Source organism: Vicugna pacos, chromosome 9, assembly GCF_048564905.1.
Source record: "Vicugna pacos chromosome 9, VicPac4, whole genome shotgun sequence".
Taxonomy (NCBI): Eukaryota; Metazoa; Chordata; class Mammalia; order Artiodactyla; family Camelidae; genus Vicugna; species Vicugna pacos.
In genome coordinates, this window is record NC_132995.1 from 45,451,953 (window position 1) to 45,470,998 (window position 19,046).

Consider the following 19,046-nt stretch of genomic DNA (forward strand, 5'->3'; position numbering starts at 1 on the left):
ACCTTCTTCATCAATAAAATAGCACTACCCAGGCCCACTCCCAGGGTGACAGTGAGGGACCAGGAGGTAGTGGGAGAGGAATCTTAAATGTACACTACTCCCCCAAGCAGCAAGTGGCACTAATATTACTGTTATCAGACTAACAACTGACACAGAGCCACCACGGCAGCAGTGGAGAGAGAGAAAGATCTGAGCTTCTGAACACGTGACCTAACCTCTCCGAGCCTCAGTCTCCTCATCTGAAATATGGGAAAATAATAGGTCTTCACCTCTCAGACTATGAATTCCTTGAGACGGTGCCTAAACAGAGCTTAGCACCCCACCTGGCATGGAACTGTCCTTAAATGATAGCTCCTTGTGCCTTCATAAGGTGAATGCCCTCCCCTGCTAACTGGATCATTCTGGATAAATCACTGTCCCTGCCAGGGCTTCCTCTGTAATCCTGAGGACAGAGGACGCTACTCACTGCCACCATTAGGGACAGCACTTACTGACTTGCAGGTGCTAGCCTGGGAACTTGGACAAATTGAATCATGCGGACAAGGTCTTGGCAATCAGAGAGGTGGGTTGGAAAAAACACGGCTGCAAAAAAGGCAGAATGAACTCAACAGCTATAGGAAAGACTTGGAGCCCTGAAGAGAGTTGTCAAGGAAGGTCCCATTAACTGAAGGAGAAGGGAGAAGTGAGTGACAGGGAGCCTTGCTCCTAATCAAGGCCAGTGCTGTTTGCACAACGTTATCCTTGAACCCTGGAGACCTAAGCAGGTGGGGCCTGGCTATGCAGAGGAGCCAGCCAGAGGGAGGGGCCAGAGCTGTTAATCCCTACCTGTGAGAGTGTCAGGACCCTGGACTGTCAGCCAGGAGCAAGGTGGCAGAGAGTAGCCAGTTTGCAGAGGCAGATTTTGGAGATTTCCACCTAGCAGAGTGGGTGGGAGCCAGACTGCCTGGGTTCAAATGCCAGCTCCACCATCTATTGGCTGACCTTGTGCAGGAGACTTAACCCCTGGGCCTCAGTTCCCAGCTGTTAAATGGGGGTGACAGTAGTATCCACCATACAGGGTTGTGGTGAGTATTTGAGATCAAGCCCATTCAGCACTTAACACAGTGTGTACCCACAGTAAATGGCAGCAGCTATTATTACTGATTTTTACGAGAGGGCTGGTAGCAAGGCTTCCCACCTATCTGGCCTCTCCCTCTGACTTGGGTCCACGTTTACATAGGGCTGTTACTTATAATTTTGTCTGGACTGGATCATATCAGAGAGGCACAGAGCCTAAGAGACCCTCTGGCTTTACTCCCGCCTCATGCAGGAGTCTCCTCTGCAGCTTGCCCGCCTCTCCTTACATGCCTTCACTAACGGAGAACTCACCACTCCATAAGGCAGCTTGTTTTACATTCAGACACTCCGATCACTCACTAGGTGGAGCCAAATCTCCCTGCAAACTGCCCCTTAGTGATATTTCTGCCAGAGACTTTCCAATGTCTGGAATCCACCCATCCCTCAAACGCTAGGAACCCTCTGAGCAGGGCCTCAGTCATTCCCCCAGGAAGTCTCCCTTGAACCCCATCCTGAGCATCTTATGTAGAATGGCATAATTGCTCCCCACAGGAACACACAAATCCCCTCCAATGCCTGGGTCCATGAGGCAGAGTCTTGGACGTCCCCAGACCTGACATTAATAATAGTTCACATTCACTTGCCTTACACAATCATCACAAAAGCCCTGTGAGGCATATTCTACTTTAAAATTGTGGTGAAACACACATAACATAAAATCTTAACAATTTCTAAGTGTACATTTCAGTGGTATAAAGTACATTTACACTGTTATACAACCATTACCACCATCTATCTCCAGAATATTTTCATCTTGCAAAACTGAAACTCTAAATCTATTAAACAATAACTCCCCCATGCCTCCCTCCCCCGGCTCTTGGCAACCACCATTCTACTTTCTGTTTCTATAAATCTGACTACTCTTAGGTACCTCATGTAAGTGGAATCACACAGCATTTGTCTTTCTGTGTCTGGCTTATTTCACTTAGCGTAATGTCCTCAAGGTTCACCGTGCTGTAGTGTGCATCAGAATTTCCTTCCTTTTTAAGACTGAATAATATTCCATTGTGTATACATATGTATGTGTGTGTGTATATATTTTTGTTTATCCATTCATCTGTCACTGGACACTCTACTTGCTTCTATCTTTTTGTCTATTGTAAATAAAGCTATGAACATGGGTGCACTAATCTCTCTGAGACCTTGCTTTCGATTCTTTTGGGTATATACCCAAATCAGAATTGAGACTGCTGGATCATATAGTAGTTCTATTTTTAATTTTCTGAGGAATTGACAAACTGTTTTCCATAGCGTCTGTACCGTTTTACAATCCTACCAAAAGTGCACAAGGTTCCAATTTCTCCACATCCTGGCCAACCCATGTTATTTTGTTTTGTTTCTGCACAGTAACCATCCTAATGTGTGTGAGAGGGTATGGGGAGAGCCTATGTTTACCATACTTTACAGCTGAGGAAAGCGAAACAGGAGAGGAGCCCTGACTTGCCCAAGGTCCCACTGGCAGCACACAGCAGAGCTAGGATTTAAGCTCAAGCTGTTTGCGGCTGTCCAGTGCTCTCAACAGCCCCCATTCCAACAAATCCCTGATGTCCAACTGGTCAGTGACCACCCTGGGCCCCCCCAACATCCCCTGAGGTCCGTCCAAAGAGGCCTGGCCAGGGAGTGACCTTGAAAAAGAAACTCCCCACTGCTCCAGAGTGCAAGACTAACCCCAGTGTCAGGTGACCCTGCAATTAGTGTTTCAGCAAAGGCCTTACCATGCAGAGCTTGGAGGCGTCTTCTGGCTGGGTCTCCCTCTCACGGTGAGCTGGAGTAGGGGGGCCAGCCCAGGATCCTGATGAGGCTGATGAGGCTGGTGGTGTCTTGAATTATCTTGAGTGAGAGCAGGGGTGGCATAGGGCAAGAGCAAGGAGCCAATCTAGGCAGTGCAGGGCGGCCTGCAGACTCTCATATCTGGTGGAGCCGAGGCCTAGTGCAGCTGGAGCATGGGGTGGGGTCACGTGAAAGGTGAGGCCAGGCACACAAGGTGATCCAAGCAACTAGCAGCTGACGCAGGGTCGGGTGGATCCTCTGTGCTGCTTCATCCCACCTGTGTGACTATGGGAAGCTAGGAGTCTTCCCTGCACCTCAGTTTCTTCATCTGTAAAATGAGGGAGACTAAGTCAAACCTTGTAGGGAGCTGTTGGCATTAAATGAGCACCAGACACATGGTGCCTGGCTGAATAGTGGGCACCAACAGCACTGGCCACCACTGCCTCCTCCCTCACCTATCCCACACTTCTCTGCCTCTCACCATTAGAGGGCAGGCAGAGCCTTGAGATTAAATATCCAGCCCCCGAGGTGAATCTGAGGAGTAACACATTGAATGTATTAGTTCTGGTCTGATTCTTAGGGAAAAAACACCATACCAGTAATTCCTTCAGGTAAACAAAAGCATGGTCACAACGATGTTTGCCACTGTATTCTTTGTAACAGTGATAACTTGGTAGCACCTGAACTTCCTCTGTAGGGACTAGCTCGATTACCATTCTACCATGCAATGGGATCGTTAGTAGGTGGCCACTGTAAAGAATGATGAAGACCTATATTTCTTATCATTTCCATAATATACATCTGAGTCGGGGTGGGGAGGTTATAAGAGAAAATCAAGTATAGATGATCTCACAGGACAAAGTTGTGTGTGTCTATACATAGAGACCATTGACACTCCAAGTACATTTTCCTGATCAATAACAGTAGCATCACTTATGAGCCTGTTAAAAATATAGATTCTTGGGCTCATCCTGGGCCTTTGTAACCAGAACTTAACAAAATTCCGTGATTCAAGTGCAGGTTACAGTTTGAGAAGAGATGAAGTAAGGCATTGTCTGGAGAATTGCTCAGTAAAATATTATTAGGGCGTGGTTACCTCTGGGAATGGGATTGAGATTTTCTTTTCTTCTTGTGCTTTTCTGAACTGTTGGCATTTTAAAATAATAGGCAAGTCATAAAAATAATAAGGCTTATTAAAATGCTTGCAAAGGCTTAAGATCGAAAATTATAAAACTTCTAGAAGAAGAGCAAAAAGCTTTGTGACATTGGACTTGGCAATGATTTCTTAGATATGACACCAAAAGCACAGGCAACAAAAAGCAAAAATAGACAAACGGAATTGCATCAGTATTGAAAACTTCTGTGCATCAAAGGACACATCACCACAGTGAAAAAGCGGCCTTGGAATGGAAGAAGGTATTTGCAAATACGATGTAGAGTTAAAGTCCAGAATATATAAAGAACTTCTACAACTCAATAACAAAAAAAATCAAATAACCTGACTGAAAAATGGCAAAGGAGTAGGGAAGAGTGTTAGCTCAGTGGTAGAGTGAGTGCTTAGCATGCACGAGGTCCTGGGTTCTATCCCCAGTAGCGCCGTTAAAAAAAAAAAAAGGCAAAAGACTTGAACAGACATTTCTTCAAAGAAGACATACAAATGGCCAACAGGTATAACAAAAGATGTTCAATGTCACTAATCATCAGAAAAATACAAATCAAAACCACAGTGAAATATCACCTCACACCCATTACGACGACCACTATCAAAAACCCAGAAAATAACAAGTGTTGGTGATGATGTGAAAGAATTTGAGCAATTGTGTACTGTTGGTAAGACTGTAAAATGCTGCAACTACTATAAAAAACAATATGGAGTTTCCTCAAAAAAATTAAAAACAGAATTAACATATGATCCAGCAATTCCATTTCCAGGTATATACCCTAAAGAACTGAAAGCATGGTCTTGAAGAGATATTTGTATACCCATGTTCATTGCTGCACTATTCACAATAGCTAAAACATGGAACAACATAGGCATCCATTGACAAAAAAATGGATAAACAAAACGTGGTATATATACATATATACAATGGAATACTACTCTAAAAAGGAAGGAAATTCTGATGTAAGTTACAACACAGATGAACCTTAAGGACATTATGCTAAGTGAAATAAGCCAGGCACAGAAAGACAAATATGGTATGATTCCACTTATATGAGGTAACTAATAGACAAATTCACAGAAACAGAAAGTAGAATGGTGATTGCCAGGTACTGGCTGGAGGGAGAAAGGGGAAATTATTGTTTAACGGGTACTGAATTTCAGTTTTGCAAGATGAAAAAGTTCTGGAGGTCTGTTTCATAACCATGTAAATATACTTTAATATTTTTGAACTATACACTTAAAAATGATTAAGATGGTTATAAAAGCTTATGAAGAGATTTTAATGATCTGAGAAAGTAGGAAGACAAAGCAGCAGGAAAGTCCTGGCTCTTGGAAAAGAGGGAAGGGCAGGTGTGGCTACAGGGAGAGGAAGATTGAGATCTGCAGGTGATAAAGCCAGAAGAGGGGGTTTGGATGTGGTGAGAGAGTCCTGGACCAGAATGTGGATATTCTCATGCTATGACAGACAACACGCACCCAGAAAGCCTTAGAGCAGGGCCTGACCTTTCTGAACAGCTGCCAGGCAAGTTCACATCTCTTTGGCCTTTCAAACTCATCACTTTGATCTCAACTTTGCTAACTGTACTACATTCCTTCTCATCTACCTCTTCATCACCTGAAATGGCCCCAAGGGGGAAGTCCCAGTGGGTTCTCTAGGCATGACAATCGAGCCCTTCCTGGCTGAGCTGCACATACAGCACTCTTCTAGCAGTCCCTGGGAAGCTTGGGAGGTAGATTCCCAGGCTGACTACAGCTCTGCTCCCAGGGGACACCACCACCCAATTGTGGGACACGGCCCTCAGGCACAAATGTGCAGAACTGTCAGAGCCCACAACTTCCCCTGGGATTGTCACAGGCCTAGAGGCCACAGTTCTCAGACCTCCATGGATTTTCTCAAGGGCCAAAGGGCCAGACTCTCCACCTCAGACAAGATGACTCTTCCTCCCAAGGATAAGGCTGGGTCATGGACAGCCACCATGGACAGTGTTGCAGGGGTGGGGAGAGAAGAGGGGAATGTGGGCTCCAGAGACATTTTGCAGACACACAGAAAGAGCTGTAAGAAACCTGAATGCCCTGATCTCTCACCTGAGGCAGGAGAGGAGATCCACCTACTCTGGTGGTGGAAGAAATGGGACCAGAACTCCAGAACCCAGGGCCCCAACTCCCAGGCCAGGCTTCCCAACACCAAGCCTATCCTGAGAATCCCATTGTCTGCAATGATTTATCTTAGGTATCATCAATGCCCCTAAGATAGAGTGGAAGGCTGGGGCATTCCAGGCCTCTAACATCATCTTCTACCCACCCAAAGCTGCCATCAGGGGCATTCCAAAATCCACTTAAATCCCCCCATCCTTGAGATGAAGCCCACATTCTACTTAACCTTTAAGGTTCTTCAGATTTGGTCTCCACCACTTCCTCTCATTTCCCTTCACCCAATTCGGCAGCCCTCCTGAACTTCCCACCCCTTCCCAAACCACTTGTTTTTTAGCACTTGCTACTCCTGCTTCCTCCCCATTTTCTGCCTAACAGACTATTCTTCCTTCTTAAGCAGGGAGCTGTCCCGGAGTGCCCAGGCAGCTGTAGTCAGTCTCCTCTGTCCCTCAGGATGGACTGTATGCCTGTACCAAGAGCAGGGAGCCTGCATAATCTCTCTCTCACTAGCTTCCAGCACCATGATCAGCCAGCCTGATAAATATTTGTTGATCAAGACAATGAACATGAGTTTTCTGCCAGTCTTTTATTGCTAATTCTGGTACTTTCCCAAAGGCTCTGGAACATGGCCTTGACCTTTCACAGTAATGGGCCCCTAAGTGCTGGCTGTTTTACCTGTTACCTCATGTAATTCTATGGCACAGGTATTAACATTTCCATTTTATAGATGAGGAAACTGACACTCAGAGGGGTCCACTGACTGTGCACTGCTGGGATTTGGTACAGCCAGGATTAGGACCCCACCCGATCTGTGCACATTCCACTGGGCCTCAGTGTGGTCTCCCAGTATCCTACCAGAGTGGGGAACAAAAGGTGTGCCTGCGGACTTCTGAGGAATTCTCCACTCTGCCCAAGGATCCCTTAAACCTGCCCTTCAAGGAAGGTGGCTAAGAGATGGGATGGGTGGCATCCAGGTCTGATGGCAGAAGGCCCAGAGTCTGGGGGACCTTCAGAAAGAGACTGACCTGAACTGCTGTTCCCTGATGCATAGATAGAAGCCTAACTTCCAAAGCAAAACAAAATAAAACAAAAACTACCTCTAACAGATAGCTGAATCAGAAGAAGGGAAGGGGTCAAAAAGATGCTCTTGAGATGACTGTCTCAATTCTGCCCAGCTTGTAAAATGACCCAGAGAAAGCCCCAGGTTTGAAAGATCCTTCGAGGAGTACTTATTAAGAACCCAATGTTGTTTTACAAATACTCTCTCTGCCTTTCCTGTACCCTAAGGAGATTTCTAATCTGTATTTCACATGTGAAGTATTTGAAGTTATTAAGTGAGAGTTGAAGGTTAGGCAGTTATGCATACAAACCAAGCTCTCCTGCCTTCAAAGGACAAAGCTTAACCACTGTACTAGACTGCCTCCATCCCCCTTCCTGAAAAATTCAGAGAAAACAAGTTCCCCACCCACTCTTTCATGACATCAGTCTTGAAAATTCTCATGAGGAAGCTGACCCCATGTGTAACATGAGCTGAGTTACAAAAATGTTCTTGCCCTTTGCCCCAGGTATTTATTCTGGATGGAGAATAAAATCCAAGGAGAGATTTTTTTTTTAAATCTGAAAAGACGAAAAAAGTTATATCCACAGAGTTGTCCATAAAAGTTCAATTGTTAATTCCAAAACACCTGGAAGCAATCTAACTTCACAAATGATGGACAAAGGCTGCGTATCCTGGGATGGGCTTGTTAACGTGGCGGATACACATGGACTTTAAAAATCAGTTGGTTTACATGCATTTAGAATAAAGGCAAAGTGTAAAAGGAGAACACTTCATTTTAATTTCAGAATACCATCTGAATGAGGAAGGTTCACTTATGCCATTTTATCTTTATGCTTTCCTTTAAAGAATTTTAAATCAATTTTTGATAAGGTAATTCATGTACATAGTTCAGTACATGGTACATTAAAGACTAAAGATCTAAAGCAATATCCAGTGGAGCAGCCTCCAGTAACCCATGACAGCCATTTAAGAATGTGGGTTTGCTGATTTACAAAACTCAGAAGGGAACACAGAGGGAAGTAACTTGCTTTATGGTTATTTGGATCTGCTGTTTTCCTGCAAGGCTGATGAAAGCAAAGTTTTAAAAAAGAAACAAAATAGAGAATTCACACCATTTCTCTGAGATGTAGTTCAGAGCTTCCTGCTGGGACTGTCTTTTTCAAGTCTAGCTCAAATCCCTCTTGCTGTAATCTGTGAAGGAAGCTAAATTGGGGTGGACAAGTCAGGCAAAGAAAACCATGTGAGAGAAAACCGACCGCTTTCTTACCTGTCAACCTACCAGGCTGCAGTCTTCTAGGGCTCTGCTGGCAGCTTCAAGGGGCTCGGAGCAGGTGCCTAGGCGCTGGGGGCAGTGGGTGCCAGGTGGGAGAGGCTGTGGCTTCCCCTAGTCCACAATCCAGGCTTCCCGACTGGTGGGAAGGGCGGGGAAAGCAGGCCACTGCAATTCAGAAACTGGAGCCAGCAAGGGCGGGGCGGGGCCACGTGGCCTGTCTGCCTTGGACTGTGGAGTAGGAGGGGGCCACAAACCCGGAGGATCAGTCGGGAACCATTATGAGGACGCCCTTTAACGTTAATGGTGGCAGCCCCCCAAACCAAGTCCTGGCTCCCAGGCAGTTTGGGCCATTTTAAGGGACTATCCCAGCTCCTCTCCAGAACACATTTACTGACAAAAACTCTTCTACAAAACTGAGTAAATCTGGGTGATTTGATAGTGACTAGAGGGCATGTCTACGTAGGGGAAAAAACATTACTAAAAAGGCCTTTGATAAATATCAGTGTTGAGGACCAGTCAGTCAGTCTACAGATGGATAAGTGAGCCTAGAGAGATGAAGTATTTAACCCAAGATCACACAGCCAGAGGGCTCACTTCCCCAAAACTCAGGGCTTGTCCTGGTGCAACATATGGTCTGCCACAGCACTTGTGGGAGTTCCTGATGACACAAGAGAGGCCCTTAAACCCATCTCCAAGGACTTTGACTTTGCTTGGGTCAGAGTGAGTGCTGAGGATGGCTCTGCCAGCAGAGTTCTGTGGGCACCAGAGGGGGCAGCTCCATCTCTACCCTAGTTTTCAGAGCAAGCTCCCAGATTTATTGTTATTTGGAGTCTTCAAGGGTGGGCCAATCCCAAGGGGTCTTTTAGCTCCAACACCAGCAGACATTACAAGTGGGGAACAAGGGACAGGGGAAGGCCTGTGTTCAAAGTATCAAACTATCCAAGAAGATAGTTTGCATGTTTCCCTGAATGTGAGCACAGAATCCTTTACAAAGGGGCTTTTTTAAAAATTTTTTTTATTGAGTTATAGTCAGTTTACAATGTTGTGTCAATTTCCAGTGTAGAGCACAAAGGGGCTTTTTATTAGCATCTAGGACTCCACACTACCTAGTTTAGGAAACACTGGCCTAGAAGACGTTGGCATGTCTTATTCTGAATGCCAATGCCTGGCACAGCAGTTATTCAAGAAAAGTTTCTCAAGAAAAGGTTTCTCAATTGGATTGACAAAACTAGATCCCTGGTTTGGCCCTGAACTTCCATTATTGTGGACAATAACACCTACAACGGAATGCACTTGGGCTAAATAATTCCCCACCCCCACCGCCAAGGCAAAGGCTACGCTGGCCACACCCTCTACAAGGCCTTGCTGTAGAGCTCTGCCAAGCTGATTCACAGTAGTCAGTCCATGGGAGGGAAAGGTCAGGTAGAAGTGATGGGGGCACAGCCACAGGATCTCATTGCAGCCTCACAGAAGCCTAAACAAACTTTACCGTGCCCTGTGCAGGACCCTGTGGCTTAGAATACTTTCTTTCAAAGTAGCACATATAGGAAGGACTGCAGTTCAAGATGGAGGTGGTTCCAGGTCTCCCAAGGCTTCCAGACCCAAGTTCAGCGGCCACAACGCCTCAGACCCCCTGAAAGCTCAGGGGAAAGCACTTCTCTGTTATGAAGACCCCTAGAGGCTGGTCTTACTCTCCCATTTTACAGACAGGAAACCAAAACCACGATTAGAGACTGGTGAACCCTGGTCATCTGACTTTGTGTCCAGTGCTTTCTTTGGGCTTCAAGCCTACTTGGCACCTGGCAGATGAGATCTTGTTTCTGATTGCTTTATTTGAAGGTGCCTTTCTCCAGTTGCAGCATCAGCTCCTTAAAGGCAAGAGATTATCCAGTGTGCCCTGTTTACAGCATTAAGCCCTACTGACCCACAGTAAATGCTAGTATTTCTCTTGACTACCATGTCACTAGCTTATACACATTTATGACTGCAATTTATTAACTTGTGATAACTCTCCCAAAATAATCTGATCAAAAGCAACCTCATCCCCTGAGATTTTGTTTTCAGTTAGAAAAGAGAGTGAATTCTGCTGGGTGAGCCTGTGGATTGAAAATTTGAAGACTGACTCTAAAAGACAGAGGTGGGGAACTGAGGTGGGTTTGCCTCTGGGATTACAACCACACCTGACTGGGTACTGACAAAGCTGCTGGATTTGAGGGGGTAACGGGTAGGGTGGTGTTGACAGAGGTTTTTAGCTACTTCCAGTTGAGTCTCCCAGCCTTTTGTCCCCAAACTGGAATTTGCAAACTTGGTGCTTTGATTTTTTTTCCCTTTGTTTGAACAAGAATCAATGATCCCTCATTCTCCATCATACCTAGTAATTTTCAGCTGTGAAATATACAGGTGCCCAGACATTCCCAGAAGAGATCTAGGGCAGAATCCAGGCAACTATTCTGACAAACTCAAACAATCCTAATGTCCAGCTGGGGTTAAAAGCCACTGCAACAGGTTTCCTAGTTTTCTGACAAGAACCTTTGGCTGCCCACCCTCCTCTTCCTTTTCAGACTTAGGAACTTCCGATTTTCCTGAGAAGTCCAAAATTGTGCCTGTTTTATCTGAGAAAACCAGATTAAGGGCCTTAGGCTCTTCTGAAACTTGTTGCCAGGCTCTCTGGCAGACTCACCTCACCAGCAGTCTCAAATAGGAACTGCTAGGTTATAAAAAAACTCCTGGGTGTAGAGCAGATCTGTGAGGAGGTGGCACAGAGTAGGTGCTCAGTAAAAACTGGCCTATGTAGCACCATCTTCTAGTGAGTTAGGCATGTCTCCTGATGTTTGCTTTCAAAACTTCTATAAAAACAGCTCTTGGTTACACTGATGTAGACCAGTGAAGGGGATTCTTCTGACTGCTGTGTAGTCAGTATCTACTGATTTCAGTTCACTTAAACTTCATACATGGCCCACACAGGGACCAACTATAAATCAGCCACCAACCACAGAGGTGTTCACCAAGTCGCTACCCATATATCCCAGATATTGTTACCCATGTACTCCAAGCACCTTTCCCCCAACATTGTTATTTTTTTGGTTAAGATCTGACTTCAGCACCACAGATGCTTCTTCTGAGTTCTGGATACAGCCCTTGAATATATCATAAGCATGCAATAAACTTACAAAATTCACATATAATATTCCATATGCAAATGAGCAAGTTAATGATTCACCCAAACACATGTCATTTCTATTCTGAATGAACAGAATATATCTGGAGAAGACTCTTAACTCAAAAAGATACATGCACCTCAATGTTCACAGCAGCCTTATTTACAATCGCCAAGACATGGAAGCAACCTAACCGTCCATCAATAGATGAATAGATACAAAGATGGGGGGGCAGTGTATACTATTCACAATAGAATAGGGGAATACTATTCAGCCATAAAAATAATGAAATAATGCCACCTGCAGCAACACAGATGAACCCAGAGATTATCATACTAAATGAAGTCAGAGAAAGACAAATATATCATTTATATGTGGAATGTAAAATATGATACAAATAAACTTATTTACAAAACAGAAACAGATTCACAAACATAGAAAACAAACTTATGGTTACCAAAGGGAAAGGTGGGGAGAGGGGTAAATTAGGAGTTTGGGATTAGCAGATACAAACTACTATATATAAATAACAATGTCCTTCTGTGTAGCACAGGGAACTATATTCAATATCTTATAAAAAGCCATAATGAATAAACTATGTATGTACAACTGAATCATTTTGCTGTATACCAGAAACTAACACAATATTGTAAATCAACTATACTTCAATTTAGAAAAAAGAGAGAGAGAGAGAAACAGAATCTAGGAACTGAAAAAAGAAGAAAAAAGAAAAGAAAAGAAAGCCAGTTAATCCATGTGAAGAATGCTCCCAACATTTCTGGCTTCCCACTAATGAGAAATTCAAGACAGGCTTACAGTCATGAGAACAACACAGATTCTGGAGACCAGAGCTGTTCCCATGAGATGAGTGAACCCCAAGGGCCTTTTCCAGCCCCAGCAGCTGTCTTGCTAATAATACATTAAAACAAACAAACAAACAAAAACACTACATTTGCAGTCCAACTTGAACCTCCTCCCCACAAGGAATGCTGTTCCTGGCAAAAGATCTTCAAAATGAAATATCTGTGGAACCTCCACTCATGATGCCAGGGAAAGGCTGAGGCAACTAAAAACTTTTCAGTCCTTTTTTTGACCCAAGTTGCAGAGACTTAACAGCAGCAGAATGGGAGCAATCCTGATAACCAAGGGCAAATGCCTTGGTGGCTTGACATTCCTTTTCAGTTTCATGGCAACCTCTACTGTGTTTTGCAAGACAGGACAGAGTTCTCCCTTTACCTGGTTGCAAAACTAAACCAAAGGAGTTGATTAGGTCCCCTAAACACACAGACGAGATTTGTAAATTTAGACTCATCGAATCACTAAATTTTATTAAACATTTTTTGTAGATCCTATAGCAACAACTACGAACTGGACAAAACTGCTCTTAACATATTCAAGCCTAATTTGTTGTGCCTACGCTCCTAAAATTCCACTTCTGAGAGCCCTTGTGCAGAGGGCCAGCAAACTCATGAATATGCAGAAGCTCAATGGTGACAATTCCTGGATAGGACACCTAAAACACAAGTAACAAAATTATAAAATAAACAAAATGGGACTACAAACTAAAGTTTCTGCACAGCAAAAGAAACAACCAACAAAGTAAAAAAGACAACCCGTGGAATGGGAAAAATTATTTGCAAACCACAATGTGATAAAGGGTAAACATCCAAAATATGTACTCATACAACTCAACAGCAAAAACACAAGTAATCCAATTAAAAAATAGGCAAAGGACCAGAATAGACATTTTCCCAAAGATACATGAATGGCCAACAGGTACGTGAAAAGATATTCAACAAAACTAAACACTGGGGAAATGCAAATCAAAAAAAAATGATGAACTATCACCTCACACCTTTTTGAATGGCCATCATCGAGAAGACAACAGGTAATAAATGCTAGTGAGGACGTGGGGAGAAAGATACTCCTGCACACTGTTGGTGGGATTATAAACTGGTACAGCCACTATAGAAAACAATATGGAGTGCCCTCAAAAAATTAAAAATAGAAGTCCCTTATTGATAGAACAACTCCACTTCTGGGAAAGTATCCAAAGGAAATGAAAATACTAACTCAAAGAAATGTCTGCACCCCCATGTTCACAGCAGCCTTACTTACAATAGCTAAGACACAGAAACAAATCAAGTGTCTATTAACAGATAAATGGATAAATAATATGTGAGATAGATACACACACACACATACACACAATTAAAAAAATTATCCTGCCATAAAGAAGGAAATCTTGTCATTTGCAGGACTAGATGAATCTTGAGGGCATTACGCTAAGTGAAATAAGCCAAAGAGAAGTTATAAGATACATAAGTACAAGGAATGTAATGCACAACATAATGACTAGTTAAGATTGTTGTGTGATACATGTGAAAGTTGTTAAGAGTAAGTTCCAAGAGTTCTTATCATAAGAAAAAAAATTTTTTGCCTTTTTTGTTGTACCTATGAGATGATAAATTATTTGACAATATATTTAAATCAAAATATACAGTGATGTATGCTAATTATATTCCTCCCACCAAAAAAAAAACACAGAGAAAAGAAAATCTTTCCAGCTGTGAGAATTCGTAGAGAAATCAAATCCAGAGAAGGCCCCTTAGTTATGGAGCTGAAACTATCTGCTTACCTCTTGAAACTCTACCTCATCCGGCACCCATTTGGCCACATCAGAGAATGTGATAATGTCAACAGACACATTGAAAAAGCAGCATAAGGGTAAAAGAGAGTATCACCTTTATGTGTGGGGTGGGGAGGGAAGGAGATTGGCAACCATGGTGACTCCTAAAGGAAAATGGAAGACTTCACTGTGCTGACCCAAGCCCCACACATTAAGAGCTCAGGTTTGGATCAGTAATAACCTACAATGTGCTAGGCTGGCTATTGGGTACTTGAGGTATATGATCTCATTTTATTTTGAGATCAATCCTGTTTATCTCCATGTTGTGGATGAGAAGTCAACCAACCTGACCAAAAATCATGGATCTAATCAGAGGCAGAGACCGGATTGAACTCAGGCCTTATGAGTTCATGCCTAGTCTTATTTACAAGCTCCCATTCCAGATTTAAGGGGGAGGCTCTGAGGAATCAATATTTTTATTAAGTGGCCTAAGGGATAATTTTCATGATTAGGAAAATTCGGGAAAAATAAAACAAACATACAAACGAAAATTTGTATTCACAAGAGATACATGATCACTTTGACTTGCTGATAAATGTTGGGATTCTAAGGAACTAATAAGATGCTGTTCCAAGTGGGCTGGGCCACATACTTAAGGACTTCTGTGCAGCATATATTACACCTCTCCTTTCACTTTCTACAGATTGGGAGCCAGGGCTCAGAAGTTTTAAATGGCTTGCCCAAATTTACTCAGCTGTTATTTGACATTTTGCCTGATTCTAGTTCTCTATTATAAACACATTTGGCTGATTATTTCATCTGTATAAGCTTCCTCTCCCCTAGTGGAATGTCAAGTTCAGCTGAGCAGGCCTTGAGAATTTCTCACTATGCTTAGCACAATGCTTGGAATATTAGCTCATGATTTGCTGTCATCTATCTGATAACGTTTTCCAAAACACACCCATATTCCTCTGACAATTCCAGAGTTTGTATCATTTTACCTGGGGATGGAAAAGAGTAATACACTCGTATTATTCTTGTAATAAACTAGAAGCACAAGATGATCCAACGAGAAATCCACCCTCGTCTGGCCTACCTGTAGCTCTCCTGTGGGGCAATAATCAGATGACCACACATTCCCAGTTGTGGTATAAGATCTAAAATTAAGATTCAGTATTACATGCTGTAAAATCAGAAGGGTTCCAAATGGCCTACACACAGGTTTCCGTCCCCATTCTGCTCTTGTGAATGAGGTTCCTTCTGTAGCTAAACAACCCTCTGTATCAAAGGACCAGGCACAGTTTCTGCCCACCTCTGAGCAGCAGGTTTCGGCTCCCTGCCAGTCCATGGGTTTATTCAAACAAGCCAATCACAACTTCTCACAGGAACCAGGAAGCGTTCTACCGTCCTGATAATATAAAGCTTGTCTCCCAAAGCCCCCAGTTGTTTACTGGGTTCCTAAGTGCAACCCCCATGTGGTAGTGCATGGCATGCAGTATTTTCCTCCCATGGGCTCTGATGTGACCAATAAACTGCTGTCTACATGATAACCAAAAAAAAAAAAAAAAAGGCAATTCCTGACTATACACAGAGATCAAGGTTTCCTTTCTTACATATTCCTCCTAATACTTCCTAATACTGTAGGAAGAAATATTTCAGGAGAGAGGCTAGGAACAAATTGCTGCTGCTCAAGTACCAATGCTGAGTTTCTCATACTTCTGCATGTCAACATCACAGAATCTGAAAGGCTAAACAGAACAAGTGGAGGCTGCAGGAAAAATGAGCCCTGGAATTAGGCTATGCAAATGTAATAATGTAATTCAAAAGTACTGTCTACTATACATACCCATGAGCTAAGTGAGAAAGTAAAGTGTCATTTGGGGATTCAATTCCTAGCAAAACTTGGGTCTCTCTATTGACTAATGTAAAACCAAGACATGATTAAAGAGATACTCATTTCCAGGGGATAGCATCAGAAACCCTCTGTGCACTAGACTGTGGGTTATCTGCGGTTGAAGACTGTATCTAACCACTTCCATTCCTGATTCTAACCCAGTGCCTGCCAGAGAATCTGTTCAATGGAAGTGTGTAAGCACACACGCACATGAAAAGGTGTTTTACTCTGTCAAGTCTTACCCAGAAGTGAATTAGGCCTCACTATGTTTAATAAAGCTGCACAACCGCCTGAAACATTAAGGCTTCCCACACAGCTTGACAGCGGAAGGCTGAATTCTATAGTGTGTGAGCTGAAACATTTCTAAGACTGGGTCACCTCTAGCTGCTGTCTCCTAATACTTGAAAGGCCCTTCAAAGCCCACCTAAGATGTTTGTGGCAGACAGACACCTCCCACCCCAGGTTACCCACATGCCTTTAAATAGGAGCCACAGGTACTGACTTGATTCCCAAGGGCAAGTTCTTCTGTACTTACTGATCCTTCCTAGTAGACAGATGGCAACTGATCATTTCAGGAGCTGTGGAAGTAAAAGGAGCATCTATTAAGAGACTAGCCAGCTGGAATTCATGCCAAATCCTTCACTGTTAGACCTCAAAGTAGAAGGGAGCTTAAACAGGGAAGAAGAAATCAGCCACCCTTCCTCACTATTCAAGAGGCATGGATGACCACATGGTTATTATTGAGCCCAAGTTTTATCTACATAGTAGAAAAGACAACAGAAAGCGAATACACCATCTCAGAGCTGGGAGCATGAGGACAATAGAAGCCATTAGTCCAAGTAGGTAGCTGGAAGGAAGATACCCAGTTCTTCCTGCTCCAACTCAGGCTCAGATCTCCCACCTAAATTCTCATCCCCAGAAAAGACGCATGGACACCAGTCACCTTAAAAACTAAGTTTGTATTTCTGGTTAGGTTCCAGAGTGGCAGAACTCCAGAATTATACTATATCCAACCTGGTCCCTACCTTTGCTTCCCTCCCTCCCTCAAAGGTAACATCATACAAAACGATATTTACAGGTAAACCAGTTAAAAATTAAGGGTGTGTACAAAAGTAGACAACATAGCCAGAAATACCAATGCAAGAAAGATCTGGGAAAAGAGGCACTGTATTCCACACTGGATCCTCGGGGCAATGTATTATGTACTAGGCCAGAAAAAGTATGGCAAATCTTAGTGCCAATTAGGGGAAACCAGTCACTCCAGGGGAAGAGCTATTAGCTTTAATATTACAAAATCTTAATTATCCAGCCATCCTTCTTCTGCCATATGGATTCAGAGCCATGTGGTGAGGAAAATAATACAGTCTCTGACAAGCCCCATGGGAAAAGGAAGGAAGAGCTCAAAAGGCATAGCGAGTCCGGATGTCCTCAAGCTTCTTGGACACCTCAGGTGGGGTTCGGTCCAGTTCTTCAGAGACATTCTTTTGTTTGTTGGGCTCCATGGAGTTGAACTGCTCACACAGGTCTCCATCAATCACATTCTAAGATGTGGAAAAATGAGAGAGGAAGAAAAAGGTTAGATGCTCAAAGAAAATGGCACATGCTAAAGCAGCAACTGCAAGGAAAACTTTTTATTCTCCCTCAGACACCTGAATTCCATTTACAGGCCAGGAACAATATTCAAAGTTGATCCTTAGTAAACAGAGTTCAGATTAGCAGAACTGGGTGAAACCTTCTCTGGCTATGGACTGTCCTCAGGGAAGAGGTCTCTGAATATCACTATTCCTCTTCCCCATTACTGTCTCCATCAATCCACTCTCTCGATGCTACTTCATTCAGGACGATTCTAATTTTTAATGAAGGGATGCCCAGAGAAGACTGGTTATAATGGGCTAAGGATCCCCCTCTTCAGCCCAAGTTTCTAAGAAAGACCTACCTTAACAGGGAAGTAATAGGAACGAAAACTGAGGTGGTCTCGTCCACAGAGAGGGGGATGTTCAGATCGTAGGTGCATTTCCACATGCTGGAAGAAGTCATGGTCCTGGCAGAAGAAACAAAGAATCTGTCACTAAAAAAAAAAGTGATTTCAACTACTAGTGTATGGTTTCCGGAAGCACAATGAACAGACAAGCTACTAATTTTTACCACAAATATCTAATTGTTCCTGGTGATCACAGATTTTCCTGCTACAAGATAGCTTAAACCTGAAAGAAAACCCCTTTGTATTTGTAGAACATGAGAGAAAACATCATATGTAAAGAGTAATTGTGAAGTTAGATTCCTAATCCCAGCTTCCCTGGCTGCAATTACATAAACCAAATTTAGCCAATCCTAGAGTTGACTCTATGAGGCAGTAAATGCCCAGTCCACAACATACCACTATTTCTGTTCTGTGGGGTTTGGTTCTGGGGCTTTGGCCTTTAAATAACCCTATACCTACATCAGAACTGAACCAAACCCTGGTACAGTATAAAAGCAAATGGCTTTCCCTGGGAAGGGGTGGGGGCGGGGGCGGGAAATCAAGATTCCTATCTCCCCAGGCACTCCAATCACCTTGTAAAATTTCCACAACACTCTGAGTTGCAGATGGGGACAAACTGGATTGCTTTCTCAGGCAGATTTACCACCAAGAAATAACACTGGGAAGGCAAAAGCTAGAGTCATGTGGAAGATATCACCTCATGAGATGTGAATGGGACAAGGATGCCAATTCCTCCTGACAAGGTGGTGTAGACAAGTGATTCTGAGCCTCCAGGGATCAGCGTGGTCTTCTGTAATGAAAGTACTGTCTCGCCCACATGATAGTTCATGATCACTTCTGCCTGAAAAT

The 19,046-nt window shown here is 43.4% G+C and overlaps 2 protein-coding genes across 8 annotated transcripts in view; both read right to left on the reverse strand.

Moving 5' to 3' along the window:
- The window catches only part of IL34 (interleukin 34), a 45,222-nt gene extending 36,549 nt beyond the window's left edge, over window positions 1-8,673 (reverse strand). For 3 of the 5 annotated variants that reach the window (XM_015235505.3, XM_031680806.2, XM_015235504.3), the window contains exons 1-2: window positions 8,530-8,673; window positions 2,832-3,214 (exon numbers count right to left, since the gene is read on the reverse strand). The gene's annotated coding sequence lies outside the window, so the exon portion shown is untranslated. The remainder of the gene's footprint in view (window positions 1-2,831; window positions 3,215-8,529) is intronic. The other 2 variants (XM_031680805.2, XM_006199824.4) reach the window with 2 other exon arrangements.
- Window positions 8,674-17,155: 8,482 nt separating this feature from the next.
- SF3B3 (splicing factor 3b subunit 3) overlaps window positions 17,156-19,046 on the reverse strand; it is a 44,097-nt gene continuing 42,206 nt past the window's right edge. For all 3 annotated transcript variants that reach the window (XM_006199695.3, XM_072967696.1, XM_015235503.2), the window contains 3 exons: window positions 18,895-19,038; window positions 18,153-18,257; window positions 17,156-17,757 (listed from right to left, as the gene is read on the reverse strand). In XM_006199695.3, coding sequence (XP_006199757.1) covers window positions 17,617-17,757; window positions 18,153-18,257; window positions 18,895-19,038 — 390 coding nt within the window. In that variant the 3' untranslated portion in view covers window positions 17,156-17,616. The remainder of the gene's footprint in view (window positions 17,758-18,152; window positions 18,258-18,894; window positions 19,039-19,046) is intronic.